Below are 19,505 nucleotides of genomic sequence, written 5' to 3' on the forward strand. Positions count from 1 at the left end.
CTACTTTTTTTGTTTTAATACTTACATATTTTTTGGACGGTGGTGGATTTGCCCTAAGGCCCAGTAGGCCCGAGCTTAGAGCGGCAGAATGATGGATGCTGAGAAAGGGGCGGCTACTACTTACTACAGGGCCTGGGCCGACCAAGACTACAAATCCACCACTGTCTTTGGGAAACCAATAATGAGTTAGTAATCTTGTTTGCATTTTTTTCGGGAACAATTCTGCTACACAACTGAGCACTACCAACCACAATGCAGCACAACCCTGTACACGACGGGAAGAAGTTGATAACGAACATCATGAGATAATATTGAAGAAATTTGAACCTTATGTGATTATATTTTAAGTTAAAATTTCTCGAGTTATCAAGTTATTCCCGTCGTGAACCAATTACCGAGGTTTGATATCACGATTTTTGACCACCCTACACATACAAGGTTAAATTAAATCATTTTGGAAAATACCTAACAGTCAAACCATCATCCACACAACCAGATATAATATCCTTCCATACCTCAATGCCCCGGTTCCTATTCTAATATTGTAAATAATAGCAAAAGTACCTTTTGTCTGTTTTATAAGAACATACAAAAGGTGTACTCAACTGATTCTAATGAAATTTCATACGTGAGATAAACTTCAGAACTGTTTGGATATGGCTAATTTATTTTTCTCCTCGGTAGAGAGGGGGAAAAAATACAAGTCTAGTAATGTGAGTATGAAGTATTAATTGCTCAACTTAGGGCACAGCAAATGTTTTAATACCTGCCTGCCTGTTGTTTACCTCTATCTTCATGTAATATATGTGTTTCCATGTACATTTGTTCTGAGGTTGTGCAATAAAGAGGATTTGTATTGTAAACATCATCAAAATATTACTTTGGTTAGGGTCGTTCAGGCTGTTTATTTAGTCACCTGCAATAGTTTACGGGCTGAATATACAGGTCATACTGAGCAACTCTTTTACTATGGGTCCAACCCCAAAATCGCGAAAAAAAAATCTCCCATAAAATGTCAAGGTCAGACAGCCAAAATTAAACAGCCATTTTTTTGCGATTTCAGGGTTGGTCCTACAGTAAAAGTTGCTCAATATGACCTATACATTCACCCCGTAAATTATTGCAGATAACTAAATAAACATTCTGTATAAAGGCAAAAGGAAGATTTAGTAAAAAAAAAAGATTTTCAACAAATATTTTATTAAATTTATCCTTAACAGTGATGTCAGTCAGCCTATAGAACTACACACCAATTCTGTGATTATTTTTTTAATCCTTTTAATAGTTACAATGCATGACAATAGTGAATATTACGCAAAACTGCATAGAGGGCGTTACTAGCACATACACGGCCTACCGCGAAATACGAAATCGAAATTCTGTTACCTGCTTCTCTATCACTCTTGCATATTCGAGAGATAGAGGCAGATAAAGAAATTTTGATTTTCGTGTTTCGCGGAGGCCCTCTGTAAACATAAACAAACCGCCTTGACGCCTCAATGTCATAGTGAAGACTTCTCAAAAAACTGTTTAAGGCAAAGTATGTATTAGTTAGCCTATGGTTTACAATATGTGCCAGTGCTGCGCTCTGGCGGCAGAACATTGCAGTAATACCTCCTATTATAAGCCGTAAAGTCTCACTTGGTTTTTTTTTGTATATATAACCAAATCAGTGCACTAAAGACATCCTTCTCAAAAAAAACTTAAAAGATACGGTTACCTTCCATTTACAAAAAAATATCTAGGATCAGAGTAGCTACACCATACATTTAAGGGTTAAAAGTGGTTCTAATACCGTAACACTTCTACCTACCTACTCACTCGATTTTGTCTACATACTTTTTCTAAAATCCACCCGCCATCCTAACGCTCACAAAAATTATCCTCGAGTATTCTCTTTCCAGCAAAGTTATTACTTACTCGTACTAGGACAGGGACTAATGTAGGTCGTCTGTACAGTCAACGTCAAATACTTGGTAGCAGTCAAAGTGGCCAAATAGTTCGGTACACCATACTAAATATATGGTGTACCGAACTATTTGGCTACTTTGGTTGCTACAAAGTATTTGACGCTGACTGTACCATGTATATTAATAATCTCTCTCTGGCGCTCTGGGGACCTTTCTTACCCCAAAGAGTCTCATATTACATAGTTGTAGCAAAGAGAATTTGAAATAGAGGTGTATTGTTAAAGAAATTTTTGTAGCCACAGTACCAACCAACCAACCACACAACCAACGACAACGAGGCTTCCAACCACTACGACCTTGGTAGGTTCCGACCGTAGAGGTGGTTGGCAACCAAATTGTATAGTCTCTCAAGGTCAAGGTAAGTTTTTTTTTAATACTACGTCGGTGGCAAACAAGCATACGGTGGCCTGATTGTAAGCAGTCTTCGTAGCCTATGTGCAGGCGTAAGTCCAGAGGAGTTACACGCGCGTTGCCGACCCTAACAACCCTCCCTCCCCTCGTTGAGCTCTGGCAACCTTACTCACCGGCAGGAACACAACACTATGAGTAGAGTCTAGTGTTATTTGGCTGTGGTTTTTCTGTAAGGTAGAAGTTTAACTGTCGGTCGGTCGCCAGCACTTAACCCTTTGATCGCCGTGCCTATTATATATTTACAACGCGCCATCGTAATGAACCATATCGGAATGCACGAAGATACCTAACCATGTCTCCGCGAAAGACGTCAACTGACGAGCGGCCAAAGCACAAAATAAACCTTCGGGCGTCCCGACAAGGTTCACGATGACTAGGGTTGCCTGCCATACATCCCGTATATACGGGACTGTCACCGTATTGAAGGATCGCGTCCCGTATTTGTACCTGTCCCGTAAATCGATACCGCTGTAGAATGCCTAGAGAAATGGTCACAATCATCTCTGTGTAACCAGTTTGTTTACCTATGTAAGTAATGAAAGGCACTATAACAGTTAACGCCATTACTACCCTAATAGGGTTGTTTCCATCTACAAATCTTAGGGCAGAATTGTATCCCAAAATTCTTATGGATTATAAGAATATGTTAAACTACCTTTAGTGGACCTCTAATGAGCATATTTTTGTAAATATTTAGCTATTTTGGTGGTGGGCAATTAATTGAAGCTTCGATATCTTCACTAAAAATTAACATCATAGAAATGCTAATGGATAATGAATACTCATGATATAATATTTTATTAGTTGGTTTAAAACTCACACATACACAGCTTGCCCACCACCTAAATGGCTACGGCTTGAGTATCAAATTTTGTACTGAGAACTAATAGTTATGTGTCAAACCGTAAACTGTGAAGTCACGTTCGTTTTAGGCGCGAAAGCATGTGTCAAAATATATTTTGTTAATTTAACATATTTAAAGCCGTTTTAGGGTAAAAGTTGAATTTTAGGGCAACGTTTGGTTAATATAGAACGTATTTCAAGCATTTCAAAAAATTGGAAACAACCCTCTTTGTCCCGTGTTCCAAATAATTATGGCAACCCTAACGATGACGCGCCCCGTACAAGATAGACGTGGCGTCCAAATTGTTAATATCTGTAGGTAGCCGTGCGCGTCTGTGGACGTCACTCGTGTATCTTCTTTCACAACTCCTAGTGAGTGGCCTTGCCATCCTTTTGGGGGATTTATGGCGGTTTGTTTTCGCCGCCCGTTACAACGGGCGGGTTCTTCGTCTGTGGACGCCAATGGCAGTCAAAGGGTTAAATAGTATACGTCGGTGTTGGGGGTCGAGGCGGGGGTCAGCGCAGGTACTTGGCGGCCCAGTCCACGCGCGGCGCGCCGCTACCCACTGTCGCTGTTTCTGCAATTATATAAACGTAAATATATATACTATTTTATACAATCGTGATATAATAGAGAGCTTTTCAGTCGAATACCGTGTTTAGCCAACGAAGCTTGCTGAGTTGCCTAAGTGAGGTACGAGATTGAAAAGCTTGATTATATCACTATTGTATACAATACTTTTTTTTAGTATTTAACCTAAATAAATTAATGAAAATAGGTAAGTATCTCTGTAGACAAAAATTTAGTTTAGCGCAACATTAATATGAGAATATGATATAATAAGTTAGTATAAGTTAGGTTTGCAGATAGTACAGTTACCGTGGTGTGAACGCATAGCGAGCGGATGGAACAGCGACGTGTCAATCCTGGCGCCGGCCACGTACCGCGCGGCGCCGAGGTACGCGGCCGCGGCGCCCAGCGCGCGCGGCGCCGGCGCGGGCGCCAGCGGCGGCGCCAGGACGCTGCGCCCGGGCGCCAGCGGCGGCGCCAGCACGCTGCGCCCGCGCGTACCCGTGTCGCCGCGCCGGAGCGACTCTTCTGGGCGTGTCTCGTGTACCACTTCGCCTCTGCAATTTATGTTAAAAAAAACACCCTATTGACGCTTAAGTGTGCCTGAGTGGACGCTGGAGTTGGGCGTGCGGCGTGCATGTTAAACAAATGCGAACGTATAGGAGCGGCCTTAGTGCACGCTGCTCACATCACTTGTGAGCCCGACGCCACGCTGCACGCCCCGCCGAACGCTCCGCTTCGAGCGTCCACTCGGGCCTTACACTAAGAGGGAAGTACGTGACCGTTCATACGAAAAGAGAAATCATTTTTCTTCTTCTAAATATTGTTCATTCGCCATGATATTTTAGTATGTTATTGACACAATAAAAAAGTAAGTTTATAGGATTTACTTTATTTTTTCAAAATTCGCAATACAAAAAATATAAAAAAGCGCAATCCATAAACCTGAATAGCATATATTATGCTGAACCAATCGACATCAAAATCAAAGAGATTTGTTTAGATTTAGTTAGTGGAAAATGTTTTCTCTCGAAATGGAATTTCATAGAAAAAGTACCGTTATTTTGCTAGAATCGCAAGGCTATTCTTCCCTCTTAAACAAGTTCACTGTTAGTTACACTAGTTGCTGCAGCGAAGGTGTTAAGGTCCAGCAGAGCAAGGGCTGAATTAGGCACGGAAATACGCGAATGTCTATGATAACGGAATATTCTCCCCATTTACTGAGTCTTTTTTTCGTGCTCATGTATTGTGTTCTTCTCGTACCTATAATAGATAGATAGAATACTCTTTATCGGCACACCTCAGTAAAAGATACAGCTTAAAGAAAAACAATTGATCAGTGATAGAGGCAGACAACAGGCGGGGTAATATGAGTATAAAGATCTATAATCTGTGTAATTATGTGACCGTACCCTAAAATATCGGCAAAATGGTCCCGCAGCGGCGGCAGAGCGGGTAGCGCAGGCGCGGGCGCAAGGGCGGGAGCGGGCGCGGCAGCGGGCGCGGGCGACGGCTCCATCTCCACGCGCACACTACTCCTGCAAATGCAAACCGATCCAGTATTTTTATAGTACCTACTCTCAAAAATTACTATAATAGCGTGTGCGCTTCAAGACGTATTATGAAATCTCTTGGCCATTTTTCATATCTCTGTAAAATAGCCAAAACCAACTGTAAAAGTATGCTAGACGCAGCTACTACTAGAAAATTAATTAAATATATTATTTATTTATTTAAACTTTATTGCACACATAAAGAAAAATGTACAAATGGCGAACTTAATGCCAAAAGGCATTCTCTACCAGTCAACCATTGGGTCAAACAGAGACATTTGTGTATGTTGGTGCAGGAAAAAATAATAACAAATAATAAGGAAAAAATTACCTCATCAGCCATTGTATTTATTAAATAAATGTAAAATTAGGTACGCACCTTCTTGCGCGAGACAGTGGCGGCGGTACGCCAAGTTCAGTTCCTACCGCGAAATAAGGAAACCTGAAAAACATTACGCATTATTTGGTGTAGATACACAACAAATGCATGTTTATTTTTCAAATATTACAGCGGTGAATACTTAATGAAAATATTAGCGTTACAATTTTAATTTGCACATTTCATAAGTTATTAGGTACCTAAAATGCCATACCAGCGTGCGTAGATGAAACCCTGAACCCTATCGTTTTCCTGCACGGTGGCAGAAAGTGACCGTTGGCATCACGTCAAACACCGGGGTGCTTGTTGCGAGACATACCGTAACGCCTGTTGCGCCGTTGGCCGCTCGCGGGGCGGGTAGCGGAGCAACGCAGCCAGCAGCGCGAGCGCGGGCGGCGCGGCGCCGGGCACGACCCGCGACAGCGGCACGGGAGCGGTCTGCGGGAAGCGGAAGCGGAGCGCCTCCGCCAGCGCCAGCCCTTCCGGCCACGACGCGCGCGTCGGCGCGCCTAGGACGCCCGCGATTTTGTACAACTGGAAACAACTCATGGGTAAATCAACTTTTTCTTGTCATCCGTTGCCATAATTATGATCTCCTGGGTCATTCATAAAATATATTATGAATTTTCTTAAGTCGTACCTGGTCGATCTCCGACGCTCCAGGAAAAAGTGGACGTGCTGTATGCAGCTCCGCTGCTATACAACCCACGGCCCAGAGATCCACGGGGGCGCCGTACGCCGGATCTCGCAGTAGCACCTTAAATATACATATTTACTTTTTAAAGATATTTTTTTATTACGTAAGTAGCTGCGCAATTCTAATATTAATATTTACACATGAACTCTTAACCTTACATGACGACCCTGCCGGATTTCGAAACGGGTAATCTATCTTTCCTCGTCTATTTTTCATTTCGTGCGCCAGGCCTAGGTCTGCAATCTTCACCAGATCCGGACCGCTGCAGAGCAAGTTCTCCGGTATCAGGTCGCGGTGGAAGAAACTCTAGCCGTACACATGTACGTTAAGAACCAGAAAAAAGTTGATATATTTATATCTCACCTCAGGCGCGCGGTACCATCTCGTGGAAACGTACTGCGTATACGGCGGACGGGAGCGCACCTCCCGCGCCAGCCCTAGGTCTGCGATCTTCACCAGTTCGGGGCCGCTGCAGAGCAAGTTCTCCGGCTTCAGGTCGCGGTGGAAGAAGCCGTGGCGGTGCATGTGTGCTAGACCACGGAGTACCTGAACATGCAACGTAAGTTACGAAATAATAATTAAAACAAATTATTGTACAGTCGCCATGCATCAGATATGTCGGAGCGGCAAAGGTGTTCACAGATATCTGAACACACCTCTCTGTTAGCGTGCGTGTTCAGATATTTTTGAGCACCTTGGCCGCTCCGATTCATCTGATGGCGACTGTACCGTGGAGTAGAAAGTTTATTAATATTTCCCAACTAAAGGAAGGGATTGTTTGTTTTCATACATGGATTGCTGTCCAAATGGAAAGCAATAGAGTTAAACGTTTAAGCGCGCGGTGGTTTTATTGCGATAAACGCAGCGTTAAACGCAATGCGTTTGCCGCACACCCATTTTACAATCATCCAGATCAGTCTCGGTACGAATACCTACTAAGGTTGTCATGTGCCTTATATATTCCCTAAGCATATGAATTACGAGCGCGAATAAAAATTTTCAATTTGACAAAACAGGTTAATGCTAACCTGTAAAAGGACATTTCGTAGGGCGGGCTCGCGAGGCGGTTGCTCGCGAAGCAACTGATACAAATTCCCTCGTAGATGCTCAAACACGAAGTACAGCGTGTCGTCTTCACGAATCACTTCACGAAGCTTCACTATGTTGGCGTGTGACAGCTTCTTGAGCGCCTTAAATATAAATAATAATAAATAATATAATAATATTAAATATTATAGGACATTATTACACAAATTGACTAAGTCCCACAGTAAGCTCAATAAGGCTTGTGTTGAGGGTACTTAGACAACGATATATTTAATATATAAATATTTATAAATACTTAAATACATAGAAAACACCCATGACTCGGGAACAAATATCCATGCTCATCACACGAATCAAAGCCCTTACCAGGATTTGAACCCGGGACCATCAGCTTCATAGGCATGGCCATTACCCACTGGGCCAGACGGGTCGTCAGATAATAATTATAATTAGTATAATTGCATTATTTATTAAATAATAAAACCTAGCAGCTTATTTACAAAGATTTAAAAAATAAACACGTTGAGAAACAGTATTTTTACAAAGCGTAAAACTTTAAGTATTACGCCTTTTTTGTTTAAGACGCTAAGGTACCTTAAATAGAGAGTAGCAATAACCATTTATCTGGCCTGGTACCAATATATAGTTCGTGTCATCCACGATGGCGCACAGATTTGTCAAATCTAACTTTTAATAACATGACATTACGAGTTACCTCTCTATCGCACTTGTAAATTCGTGCGTAAGTGTGATAGGGAGGCAACACGTCGAACGTGGTTCGCGGTAGGCCCTCAGGGCTCGCGTCGTCGTGAATGACACGAATCATGATACTCAACCCGTTCTTCAGTGTGCGATCTATGAAATATATTCATTAGTATTATATATGGAATAATGTTTACATCAATAAATTGCTCTGATAATTAGCTTAAGATAATTATATGTAATACTGTCTTACTATTCATAAGTGCTTGTTGCTAGGCCTGGCTAAGTGGTTGTTGAAAGTGACAAATCAGAGGGTTCTTGAAAAAGCGCAGCTGCCCAGTCTTGCCGCTCTTCTCAAACAGAGACGCTTGCGGTGGCTGGGGCATGTGCACCGGATGGAATCCTCTAGAATACCTCGACGTGTCTTGCTTAGTGCAGTTGCGTATGCTCAAAGGAACGTTGGAAGACCGATGCTGTGCTTTAAAGACTGTGTTAAGCGAGACATGTCAGCATTTGAAATCGACCACCATGCCTGGGAAACTTTAGCTGAGGACCGTGATGGATGGCGCAAGCGTGTTGTGGAGGGGAGAAAGCTATGCGACCAAGCCTGGTTTACTACGTTAGATAGCAGAAGGTGTCGCAGAAAGCAAATCGGGACTGGAACCTCAGGTGGCATGAGCTTTCTCTGCCAAAAATGTGGGAGGTCGTGCCGCTCACGCATCGGCCTCCACAGTCACCAAACCCGTTGTCTAAACAGCAATGCTTAAATCGTCTGCAATACCGGAGCCAATCATACCTCTGCCTTATGCCTGGCTCCGGAACATGCTGAGAGGCAACACCAAGGTAAAACACCAACAGTACTGGTCTAACCTAGGCACGTGCAGGCAGGCGAAGGAGGCCCTCCCGACAATCGACCCCGGTTTGTCGAGGAGGCTGAGACAGCTGAAGAGGCCACAGCTCCGGCTTTTGACTGGGGCCATAACCGGCCACGCCCCACTAAACAAACACCTATTAACCCTACGTGTTACAGATAGCCCCCTCTGCAGAGCGTGCATGGAGGAGGAGGAGACAGCCGCCCACGTCATTCTTGAATGCCCAGGGGTGGCAGAATACCGGGCACAATAGCTCGGTTCCCCGGGGTCTCTCCCAGAAGTCGTCGGCAACATCAAGGGTCTGCTAGGCTTCCTGGTAGAGTTGGGTTGGCAGGAGTAGTGCCGTCAACCCACCATCACGCAAAATAGGCGCGAATTGCGACGTCGAGTTGCGGAAACCCAGCCCGCGAATACGAATAACGAATAACGAATCGTCTGCAATAGACGCAAAGGCCTGTGATGATGTTGCTAGGCCTACATGAATAAAGTATATTTGAACTGAACTTTGAACTGAGTGGCGAGCGTCATCGGAGCGTTCGGCGGTTGGAAAACAGCCCTTTCTACTGGGAGTTCCGCTTTACAGTAAGAGCCACGAGCCACCCCACACTAGCGTCTCACGAGCGTCGGCGTCTAGTCAACTCTATATGGCTGCTACTCGACGCAACTGCGTAGCGACGCCATTTTTCATATGGTTGACTGTCTAGTCAGCCGACGCTAAAAACACGCTAGTGCGAGGTGGCCCCAAAAGTATACCTATAAATAGCTATATAAAGCCAAAGCGTTAGAGGGTTGAACACAATACCTTGACCTCGCGCAACGCCATGGCCTCCTCCCACGAGTAGTACTTGCGCTTCATACGCTTAATAGTCACATATTCCCCTGAATCTCGACGTCGTGCGAGCGTGAAGTTCTCGTTCGTGCCGTCTCCCAGCTGCTGGAGCACCACGTATCTATTAATTCTTTACCAACCTACAAATAAAAAGAATAATACCTTGACCTCCCGCAACGCCATGGCCTCCTCCCACGAGTAGTACTTGCGCTTCATACGCTTAATAGTCACATATTCCCCTGAATCTCGAAGCCGTGCGAGCGTGAAGTTCTCGTTCGTGCCGTCTCCCAGCTGCTCGAGCACCACGTATCTATTAATTCTTGACCAACCTACAAATAAAAAGAATAATACCTTGACCTCCCGCAACGCCATGGCCTCCTCCCACGAGTAGTACTTGCGCTTCATACGCTTGATAGTCACATATTCCCCTGCATCTCGACGTCGTGCGAGCGTGAAGTTCTCGTTCGTGCCGTCTCCCAGCTGCTGGAGCACCACGTATCTATTAATTCTTTACCAACCTACAAATAAAAAGAATAATACCTTGACCTCCCGCAACGCCATGGCCTCCTCCCACGAGTAGTACTTGCGCTTCATACGCTTAATAGTCACATATTCCCCTGCATCTCGACGTCGTGCGAGCGTGAAGTTCTCGTTCGTGCCGTCTCCCAGCTGCTGGAGCACCACGTATCTATTAATTCCTTACCAACCTACAAATAAAAAGAATAATACCTTGACCTCCCGCAACGCCATGGCCTCCTCCCACGAGTAGTACTTGCGCTTCATACGCTTGATAGCGACATATTCGCCCGAGTCTCGACGTCGAGCGAGCGTGAAGTTCTCGTTCGTGCCGTCTCCCAGCTGCTCGAGCACCACGTATCTATTAATTCCTTACCAACCTACAAATTAAAAGAACATTACCTTGACCTCCCGCAACGCCATGGCCTCCTCCCATGAGTAGTACTTGCGCTTCATACGCTTGATAGTCACATATTCCCCTGAATCTCGACGCCGTGCGAGCGTGAAGTTCTCGTTCGTGCCGTGTCCCAGCTGCTCGAGCACCACGTATCTATTAATTCTTTACCAACCTACAAATAAAAAGAATAATACCTTGACCTCCCGCAACGCCATGGCCTCCTCCCACGAGTAGTACTTGCGCTTCATACGCTTGATAGTCACATATTCCCCTGAATCTCGACGTCGTGCGAGCGTGAAGTTCTCGTTCGTGCCGTCTCCCAGCTGCTCGAGCACCACGTATCTATTAATTCCTTACCAACCTACAAATAAAAAGAATAATACCTTGACCTCCCGCAACGCCATGGCCTCCTCCCACGAGTAGTACTTGCGCTTCATACGCTTGATAGTCACATATTCCCCTGAATCTCGACGTCGTGCGAGCGTGAAGTTCTCGTTCGTGCCGTCTCCCAGCTGCTCGAGCACCACGTATCTATTAATTATTTACCAACCTACAAATAAAAAGAATAATACCTTGACCTCCCGCAACGCCATGGCCTCCTCCCACGAGTAGTACTTGCGCTTCATACGCTTAATAGTCACATATTCCCCTGAATCTCGACGTCGTGCGAACGTGAAGTTCTCGTTCGTGCCGTCTCCCAGCTGCTCGAGCACCACGTATCTATTAATTCTTTACCAACCTACAAATAAAAAGAATAATACCTTGACCTCCCGCAACGCCATGGCCTCCTCCCACGAGTAGTACTTGCGCTTCATACGCTTGATAGCGACATATTCGCCCGAGTCTCGACGTCGAGCGAGCGCGACGTTCCCGTACGTGCCGTCTCCCAGCTGCTGGAGCACTACGTACCGGTTCATTCTTTACCAACCTACAAATAATTAAAAATAGCAAAGTTATTTAGTCTACCCTCTAAAAACTTTTCTTTGATGACAACATTTACGAAGAGAGAATTTGACCTAATTACCGATCCGTGTAGACTTTATTAGTTTTATTACCCATCATAATGAATACGCTGGGCGAATACGTAACAAAGTAGGTTAAACTAATACTCTCGCCCTAAACCAGTGGCCCATTAAACCCTAGGGGGCCAAGCATTGCGTACATATCAACGAGGAGGGGGTGTATAGTCTACCCTCTAAAAACTTTTCTTTGATGATTTACGAAGAGAGAATTTGACCTAATTACCTATCTGTGTAGACTTTATTAGTTTTATTACCCATCATAATGAATACGCTGGGCGAATACGTAACAAAGTAGGGTAAACTAATACTCTCGCCCTAAACCAGTGGCCCATTAAACCCTAGGGGGCCAAGCATTGAGTACTTATCAACGAAGGGGGGGGGGGGGGGGGGGGGGGTTTAGGGTCGGCAACGCGCATGTAACTCCTTTGGAGTTGCAGGCGTACATAGGCTACGGAGACTGCTTACCATCAGGCGTATGCTTGTTTGCCACCGACGTAGTATAAAAAAAAACATATTAGTTTACCATATATAAGTATATATTATGTACAACTTTGTGAATTGTAACAATTAGCTAAGGAAAACTTTAATAACTATACTTGAGCTTGGAAGGATTAAACATACAAATATATACTTCTACACAATAATATCGAGATTTCGGTATTATATTATTTAAAAAGTCGGAAACATTCAACGTCCGACAGTAACATTTCCTTAGATTCAATGCAACATTTATCAGCTGTTTATTTATTTATTCGTATGGCATAATCGGTCAGTCGTTTATAAAGATATTCAGCCCAGTGAAGGACTCCTAAATTATTAGGCAAGCTGGCCTCAAGGGCTATTAAAAATAGTTTTACTCACCTCAACCACTGTGCATTCCTGCCCCTCTAAACTTCTTCCTATTATCTTTTTGACATAGTTTTAATTGTAGGTATAAAAACTATTAAAAATAAGACAAACTGATAGAAGAACTTAAACTTCACTGAAATATGTATCTAATAACTTCGATCTTACGTTTTCCCTTTAAGTTCTGTTTACATTTAATTTATAGTGATTTCTAACAACACAAAATGGACCATTATGCGTGTGTGAACTACTTTAAAAGGTAGTTTAATTAGGAAAACACTCAAATAAACTTTGATCTAATTTCGACACGTCACAACGAACAATAGTGAATTGACTTTATTTGTGTCATCCATAATAATCCGTAACCATGGTAACGGCCATCATATTATTTCGCCAACAAAGTCACTAGGAGGCGCTAGCGAGGTCAGGTCGTCAACCGACTTCAAAAAAGTTGTTTTTCAATATCTATCTACCTATTTTTTTCCGTATAAATACTCATTTTTCAAAATACTCGTAGTAAATACAGTCGGTGCCCTAAGTAGTGGGTATTGAAGTTGGGTTGGGGCACTTAACCTATTTTATTTTTTAAATATTTTTTTGTTGAAACGAAAACTAGCATAGTTTTGATGTGGTGAGTTGGTGACGACTGACTTAAATGATTTTGTTGATGATTTCTCTTATTAAACTCAACAAAGCATTTGTTGCATTTTAATCGATTTGAATGCTATTAAAAATTTACTAACTTATTCAAATAATACTGGGTTACTGGTTATGAGTTATTTGATTTGATGAATGTATTTATTTATCTATCCATATAAATATGTATGTAAATCGATATCGTCAACTAGTACTCATAAATCTCATAATATAAGATTATGCGCTTAGTTTGATCTGTGTAAGCTTGTCCCTAAAATATTTATTTTTCACCACACCAACTGATATAGGCCCTCTTGATTGTTCAAAAACTAATGATAAAATTGTATTTTACCCACATGTGGGGTAAAATTATCAGATGCAAATTTTGAGTTGTTTTCTTATGTTAGCTGGTAGAATTGGCTTTTAAATTATGATTTTGATTCATAAATTTTTTATGACATGCATTTGGATTTGATTTATTTTGATTTTTTTGGTATTTCATAGTTAGTACTTTCCTCGCGTTGGTGTGGTGAAAATTTTCGTTTTTCAATCGGAGGCAAAGTTTGTTTAACCTTCGTGCCTTGAAACTCTCGCAACGCTCAAGAATCCACTTCTCGAACCACTCGCTACGCTCGTGGTTCAATTTTGGAATCTTTCGCTTGCTCGGGTATCAATATTAGCACGAGCAGTTAAACAACAACTTTGCCCCTTTGTAAAACAAATAACTATTATTTACCTATCCCTAAAAACCATTTAAACAAAACAACACTACTACACATAATATAACTACAAATAATATAACTAGAAACGTATAAACCTAATAATCTTTATTTACAATCAATTATCGTAACAAAATTATCTACTTAATTAAATTAACAATACTACCATCCTAAGCCCAATAGCGGTGTCTCAGAAACAAATGATTTTAAAAATTGAGTTTTTAATAAATATACAGAATTTAACGTGTTTGCATTAAATTTTGATATGAGATCTCTAATTGGCTTAGCAGGGCAGAATAGTGTTGAGCTAAGTTTATTCGGCGGCGGCGGCGGCGTCAAGCAAGCTGTGAGGCGGCAACGGCGGCGCGGCCAAACCCACGCGCGCGGCCACGTCGGCGTAGGTCTCGTCGGCGCGCCGCCGCGCCCGCTCGGCGCCGCGGCCGAGGATGTCGCGGACTACACGTGGTCGCGCTCGCAGTTCTAAATAGCGTGCGCGCACGGGCCGGAGTTCCTTAGCTAGCGCGTCAGCTACCACGCCCTAGTAAGTGAGAAAACGTCATTTTTTAATGCCGTAATAAATTAAGCTTTATTTTTCACCCTACCTACACACTTTGATTGCCCAAATTCGTCCAACCGATTTGTCATTTTAGTACAAAGTACCAAATCAGGATGATTTGGGTTGCAAATTGGCAAATCAAACTGCCATTTAATACTGGTATATAAAAACTAGTAATAATGGCTTTAGAGGACGAGGCAATATATATTTTTAATAAATACATATGTCTTTTAACCAAGCTTTTTCCTATGCGTCGCTAGTATCATCCTTTTTTAACAATTGATGTTTACTTCAAGCCTAGAGATCTTCATGATCAATTTAAATAAGTACCTTGTATTGCGCCGTCGTGAGTCCTTTTGCCGCCTCTACCGCTTCGTCAGTTGTCATGCCCGTTGACAAGCAGTGCAGTTGCACAAGATTCGACACGCCTAGTCGGTTTTCCGGATCAAACGTCACCTGTGAGAGTTACCTTTGGTTACTTCAACAACGTTCTAATAGTTTTTAAAATCATCAAAAACTTTCATTACCTAACTATCGATAAAAACGCAAAAAAAAATCCCAGAGGTTTTAGAATTTCCAGAAACTAAGAATTTATTTCGTATTTTGATTGATTATGGTTCGAACAGTAAATGTCATCTTTTTGAATATTTCCAGTAATTACACTCTATAGCGACCTCTGTTGTCTGAAAGTCTGCTTATCTCTAGTCTAGATAGTAGTTTGAAGGGAAGGAGCTAATTTGCATTGACGTATGTATTATTGTTATCTCTAGGCTACTTACCTCCGGGGTGAAATCAGTAACGGCTTTCCTCAGCTTGAGCGCAATGGCGGCGTCATCGTCGGTCAGCAATATTCGTGATTTGCCCTCGGGGTCCGATTTGGACATTTTCTTGGCCGGATCGCGAAGGTTGCGGATGCGGTCGCTGCCGTCATCTGACATACATCATTTGTTATATCAATTCTTATTTTCTTAATAGGCAGGAAAATTTCAATTATGTGTGTTTTCAATTACCTAATTGAATTTACTATAAAAATTAATTTGACTTTGGCAGCATACCTATGCTACTGTCAATTTCAATTTTTAGTTGTCTTTCGGTCGGTATTAAGTGAGTTTGCTCTACTTTGTTACGCCTGTTCATTATTGAACCGAAATAAACAAATAAGCATTAATAAAAAATAAAAATAAATAAAAGGTAGTAACCGAGCGTTGCTATGATTGATGAAGATAATTGAGTCCACCTGGCAATAAAGGAGCGGGTGTAGGAAACGCGCGCCCGTAGCGGTGCGCGAACTGGCGCGCCAGCGCAGACGCCACCTGCAGGTGCTGCAGCTGGTCGGCGCCCACGGGCACGTGCGTGGCGCGGTACACCAGCACGTCGGCCGCCTGCAGCACTGGGTACAGGAGCAGGCCCAGCGGCACGTCGCGGAGCTTGGCTGACTTCTCGCGGAATTGTGGTAGCGCTTGTAACCGCGCCTGTAGCGATAAATATTGAATATTCAACATATAATCCCCGTTTAACGTAGGTATGAGGCATCATTAGATTCGTTTCAAGTTGTAGGAAAGACATCGAGTTCATTAAAATTATTAAAAAGGTTTACCACGTCCGTTTTTTTTTTCGACATGTACCATCGTCGACGATGTATTGCAAGTTTATAAGGTCCACCAGGTTGCTTTTGGTACATGAAAGTGTAGGTATAAGTAAACTTACACACAGCTCCGTATGTCGAGGCACGGTGGAATGCACGAACGCCAGCGCCAAAGCTCTAACTACAGGATTTAGAGCAGGTTGGCCCTCGGGCCAAACAGTTTCAAGACTTCAAATTGGAAGTTTGGAGTTACATTTTTTGTTATTCGACATGTACCTACATATGCATATGTATACACGGTGTTTTTTTTTAACTCCTTTACTTTTAAGGGTGCATTCCTGAACTTAAATTAAGTTACTCTCTCAAAGATGCCGGTATTCTAATTAACTCCATATCAGAGATAATCAAAAAAATATTTTTATCTTGCCTGAGGGCTTGTAGGGATTAGTGTTTAATATGCGTTTATGCATTGGCTACTGAAGTACTATCTCGGACGATAGATGTTTGAAATGATATTAATATGTCAAAGCTTTCAATTGGTTAGTTAAGTTAAATAGCATGCGAATGTTACAACAACGCTATATTAAATGCAAATCGTAAAAAGAAAAATAAAAAATAAATATTTTTTTTATTTTAATTATGCCGTTTAGACCTTAAAAGCAATACCCCGAAGTTAACGCAATTAAAAGAAAAATACCGTGTATGCTTACCATGGTGGCGAGACAGGCGAGAAGCCAGCAAAGCTCGGTGTGCCGCGGCACGGCGGATTGTACGAACAGCACGCCGCGCTCAGGACACACGCCGGAAGCCAAGGCCAACGCTGCTAACTCCAGGGTGTCCTCACGCAGTGCATTCGCGTCCTGAAAACATATAGAGCAAATAAAAACAGAATAAAAGGTGTACCAGAGACCTTTGCTTCGGCCTGCCAATATAAAACTCATGCTTAAGGCCATATCATAATGATTTTATTATAATCCCGCCGATTTCACTCCGTCACTGGAAAACTTTGAGAAACGCCGCCGCCGATTGCGTCTAAGGCGCGCATGTCTAATAGCGAGTGTTACGCGAAACACTTCGTAGGCGGCGCCACTATCACAATCCATTAAATCTGAGGGTTTACCGCGAAACAAGAAAACCGAAATTTCGTTATGTAACCTCTCTATCACTCTTGCATATTCGAGCGATGAATAGGCAGATAACTCAATTTCGATTTTCGCGTTTCCCGGCAGGCCCTTTGTAAACAAACCGCCTTGATACATCAATGTCATATTTTACTATCTGTGAAAACTTGTTAAACAGTTTAAGGCACAGTATGTAAAAGTTAAGTGTTAGTGCTGCACTCTGGCTGCATAACATAGCAGTATAACTCGCTATTGACAAATGCGTATGAAGTACTCTTTCTTTTACTGGTTCAAATGCTACATACAAATAGATAAAAAAAATAGCATGGTTACATGCCAAGGGCTCTGTGAACAAATGTCTGTCACATCACAGGCAGCGTGAGGTCTTTGCTAGCCTGTTGCAGGCAAGATAGATAGATACTAGGTGTTTCATAAGATAGTAGAGTTCTATGTAGTATAGTTACATGTCTAGTGGTAAGTGAATGTAGGTCCGCCACAAACAGCGTGAGGTCTTCGCCAGCCTGTTGTAGGCGCGCGCAGCGGCGCAGGGCTCCAAAGTAGTTGCCGACGTGAAGTGTGCCTGTCGGCTGCAGCCCTGACACCACGCGCCGCTCCCAGGGGCCGCCATTATCTTTGGAACTCTGTGAAGGGAAAGTTGTGATCTGTACAGATATACAGGTCTTTGCAGGAGACTCCCACTTATATGCTTGGCAAAGAAGGCAGCTGATTTTTATGAATAATGTTTAGGTGTTTTTCTTAACTCGAAGCAAACTTTTATTGCTTATTCATAAAATTTTGCAACCTCTTACAAACCTATGTTAAAATTTGTCTCATCCTAGCATACAGAAATGTCATAATGATGGATAGGGACAAATGATGAAGAGTATCAAATGTTTGTTAGATTTGACAAATTTTTTTTTTTTACAGTTTGCGTTGAATCAAACAACTAGGTTCGAGGTAAAACGTATAATGGCTTAAATAACACGTACATGCACTTATATATGTTAAGGCTATGCTAGTGTGTGGGTGAGGCATAGCACACACTACAATATGTCAAGAGTGGGATTATGGAAAACAATATTATAGTTTATGTGCCTCCGATGCATGATGTTGGGAAATTTATAATATTTGCCTGAATGAATGGCAAACATGCTCGGGTCGGGGACTTATGAGATGGTTGAACGCTATGAGGTCAGCTGGCGGCAATTTGCGCCATGTAGTCCAAATGGCTTATAGCCACAAATGGAGTATTTTAATTAAAGCACAAAATGGAGACAAATCAAATTTGGTCCCAATCCTCAGCAATGAGGGAGTGAGGAAGATGCAGAAAAAAGTTCTAAATGACTATCTATTATCAATATTATCAGCTCTACTAGGCAGGCAGTAGGTATATAATGAACTGTTCTGGCTGGCACATGCTACCTTACGGCATGCGGATCAGACTTTGCCACTGGTTAGTACAGCTCATTATGTGTCTACTGCTTAGGGCCATAGAGATATTAAAATAAAAATGTTTCAGTCAAAAATAACAATTTATAGCAAGCAAGTATAGGGCTGGCATCACCAATTTGTTTCCTCAGGGGTTTGTTTCTTAAAGTAATATGTTTATTGAGGTCTATTTCTATTTGAGTTAATTAAATAAGCAAAAAAAATTGCCAGCGATCCAGACCCAGTATATTAGTAGCTACCATGAATTCCACTAATTGTGGATAGTAGAATTTTTCTGACATCATCATCAGCTCAGCGTGTATTAAATAATTCTATTTAGGAATACATGATAAAAATATTAGGATACGGTCAAATTAAACATGCTAGATAATGTGTTAAAAAGGTAATGGATTGTTACATTCTTATCTCATCTTACGGGGTAAAACTGAGTTATTTAGAAAGATCATAATGTATAGTTCCACTCGATGTTATTGCCTTAGGCCCCCTCGACTAACCTTGCTGGAAACTGCCGCAACGCCACTCTGGTGTATCCCTCTGGAGTCTAAACATCGCTTACAATTCATGAAACTTCTTTTTAATAGCCCCATAGTTGTATCTGTATTTTCAAACACAAGTTTTATTTATATATTTATCATTTCATTTCCGAATTCACTTGTACTCAAAATAATCAAATCTCAAAAACTTGACATGCTACTTACTCGATCCGAAACGTACTTTAGAATAGATATCATTTTGAAACGAAGAAAACGATATGGACACGGCAAAAATATTAAAGTTCAATTCG

At 42.2% G+C, this 19,505-nt stretch overlaps 2 protein-coding genes across 3 annotated transcripts; both read right to left on the reverse strand.

The window, feature by feature from the left end:
- Positions 1-1,183: 1,183 nt before the first annotated feature.
- LOC133523796 (serine/threonine-protein kinase ICK) lies at positions 1,184-14,000 on the reverse strand. Of its 2 annotated transcripts, XM_061859531.1 has the most exons (10): positions 12,671-14,000; positions 11,549-11,715; positions 7,453-7,614; positions 6,788-6,970; positions 6,368-6,484; positions 6,047-6,261; positions 5,728-5,790; positions 5,208-5,333; positions 4,105-4,352; positions 1,184-3,802 (listed from the first exon to the last, which is right to left on the reverse strand). In XM_061859531.1, exons 2-10 carry the CDS (start codon positions 11,702-11,704, stop codon positions 3,741-3,743), a joined length of 1,332 nt encoding a protein of 443 aa, XP_061715515.1. In that variant the 5' UTR covers positions 11,705-11,715; positions 12,671-14,000; the 3' UTR covers positions 1,184-3,740. The 2 variants fall into 2 exon arrangements, with proteins under 2 accessions (XP_061715515.1, XP_061715514.1); XM_061859530.1 differs by lacking the exons at positions 11,549-11,715; positions 12,671-14,000 and adding an exon at positions 10,037-10,795.
- Positions 14,001-14,103: 103 nt separating this feature from the next.
- On the reverse strand, positions 14,104-19,444 carry LOC133523797 (tryptophan--tRNA ligase, mitochondrial). Its single transcript, XM_061859532.1, has 7 exons — positions 19,216-19,444; positions 17,737-17,913; positions 16,862-17,011; positions 15,804-16,038; positions 15,346-15,497; positions 14,897-15,022; positions 14,104-14,548 (listed from the first exon to the last, which is right to left on the reverse strand). The coding sequence occupies exons 1-7, from the start codon at positions 19,306-19,308 to the stop codon at positions 14,324-14,326; spliced, it is 1,158 nt and encodes a 385-aa protein (XP_061715516.1). The 5' UTR covers positions 19,309-19,444; the 3' UTR covers positions 14,104-14,323.
- Between the last annotated feature and the right edge of the window lie 61 nt (positions 19,445-19,505).

This window comes from Cydia pomonella, chromosome 12, assembly GCF_033807575.1.
Source record: "Cydia pomonella isolate Wapato2018A chromosome 12, ilCydPomo1, whole genome shotgun sequence".
NCBI lineage: Eukaryota > Metazoa > Arthropoda > Insecta > Lepidoptera > Tortricidae > Cydia > Cydia pomonella.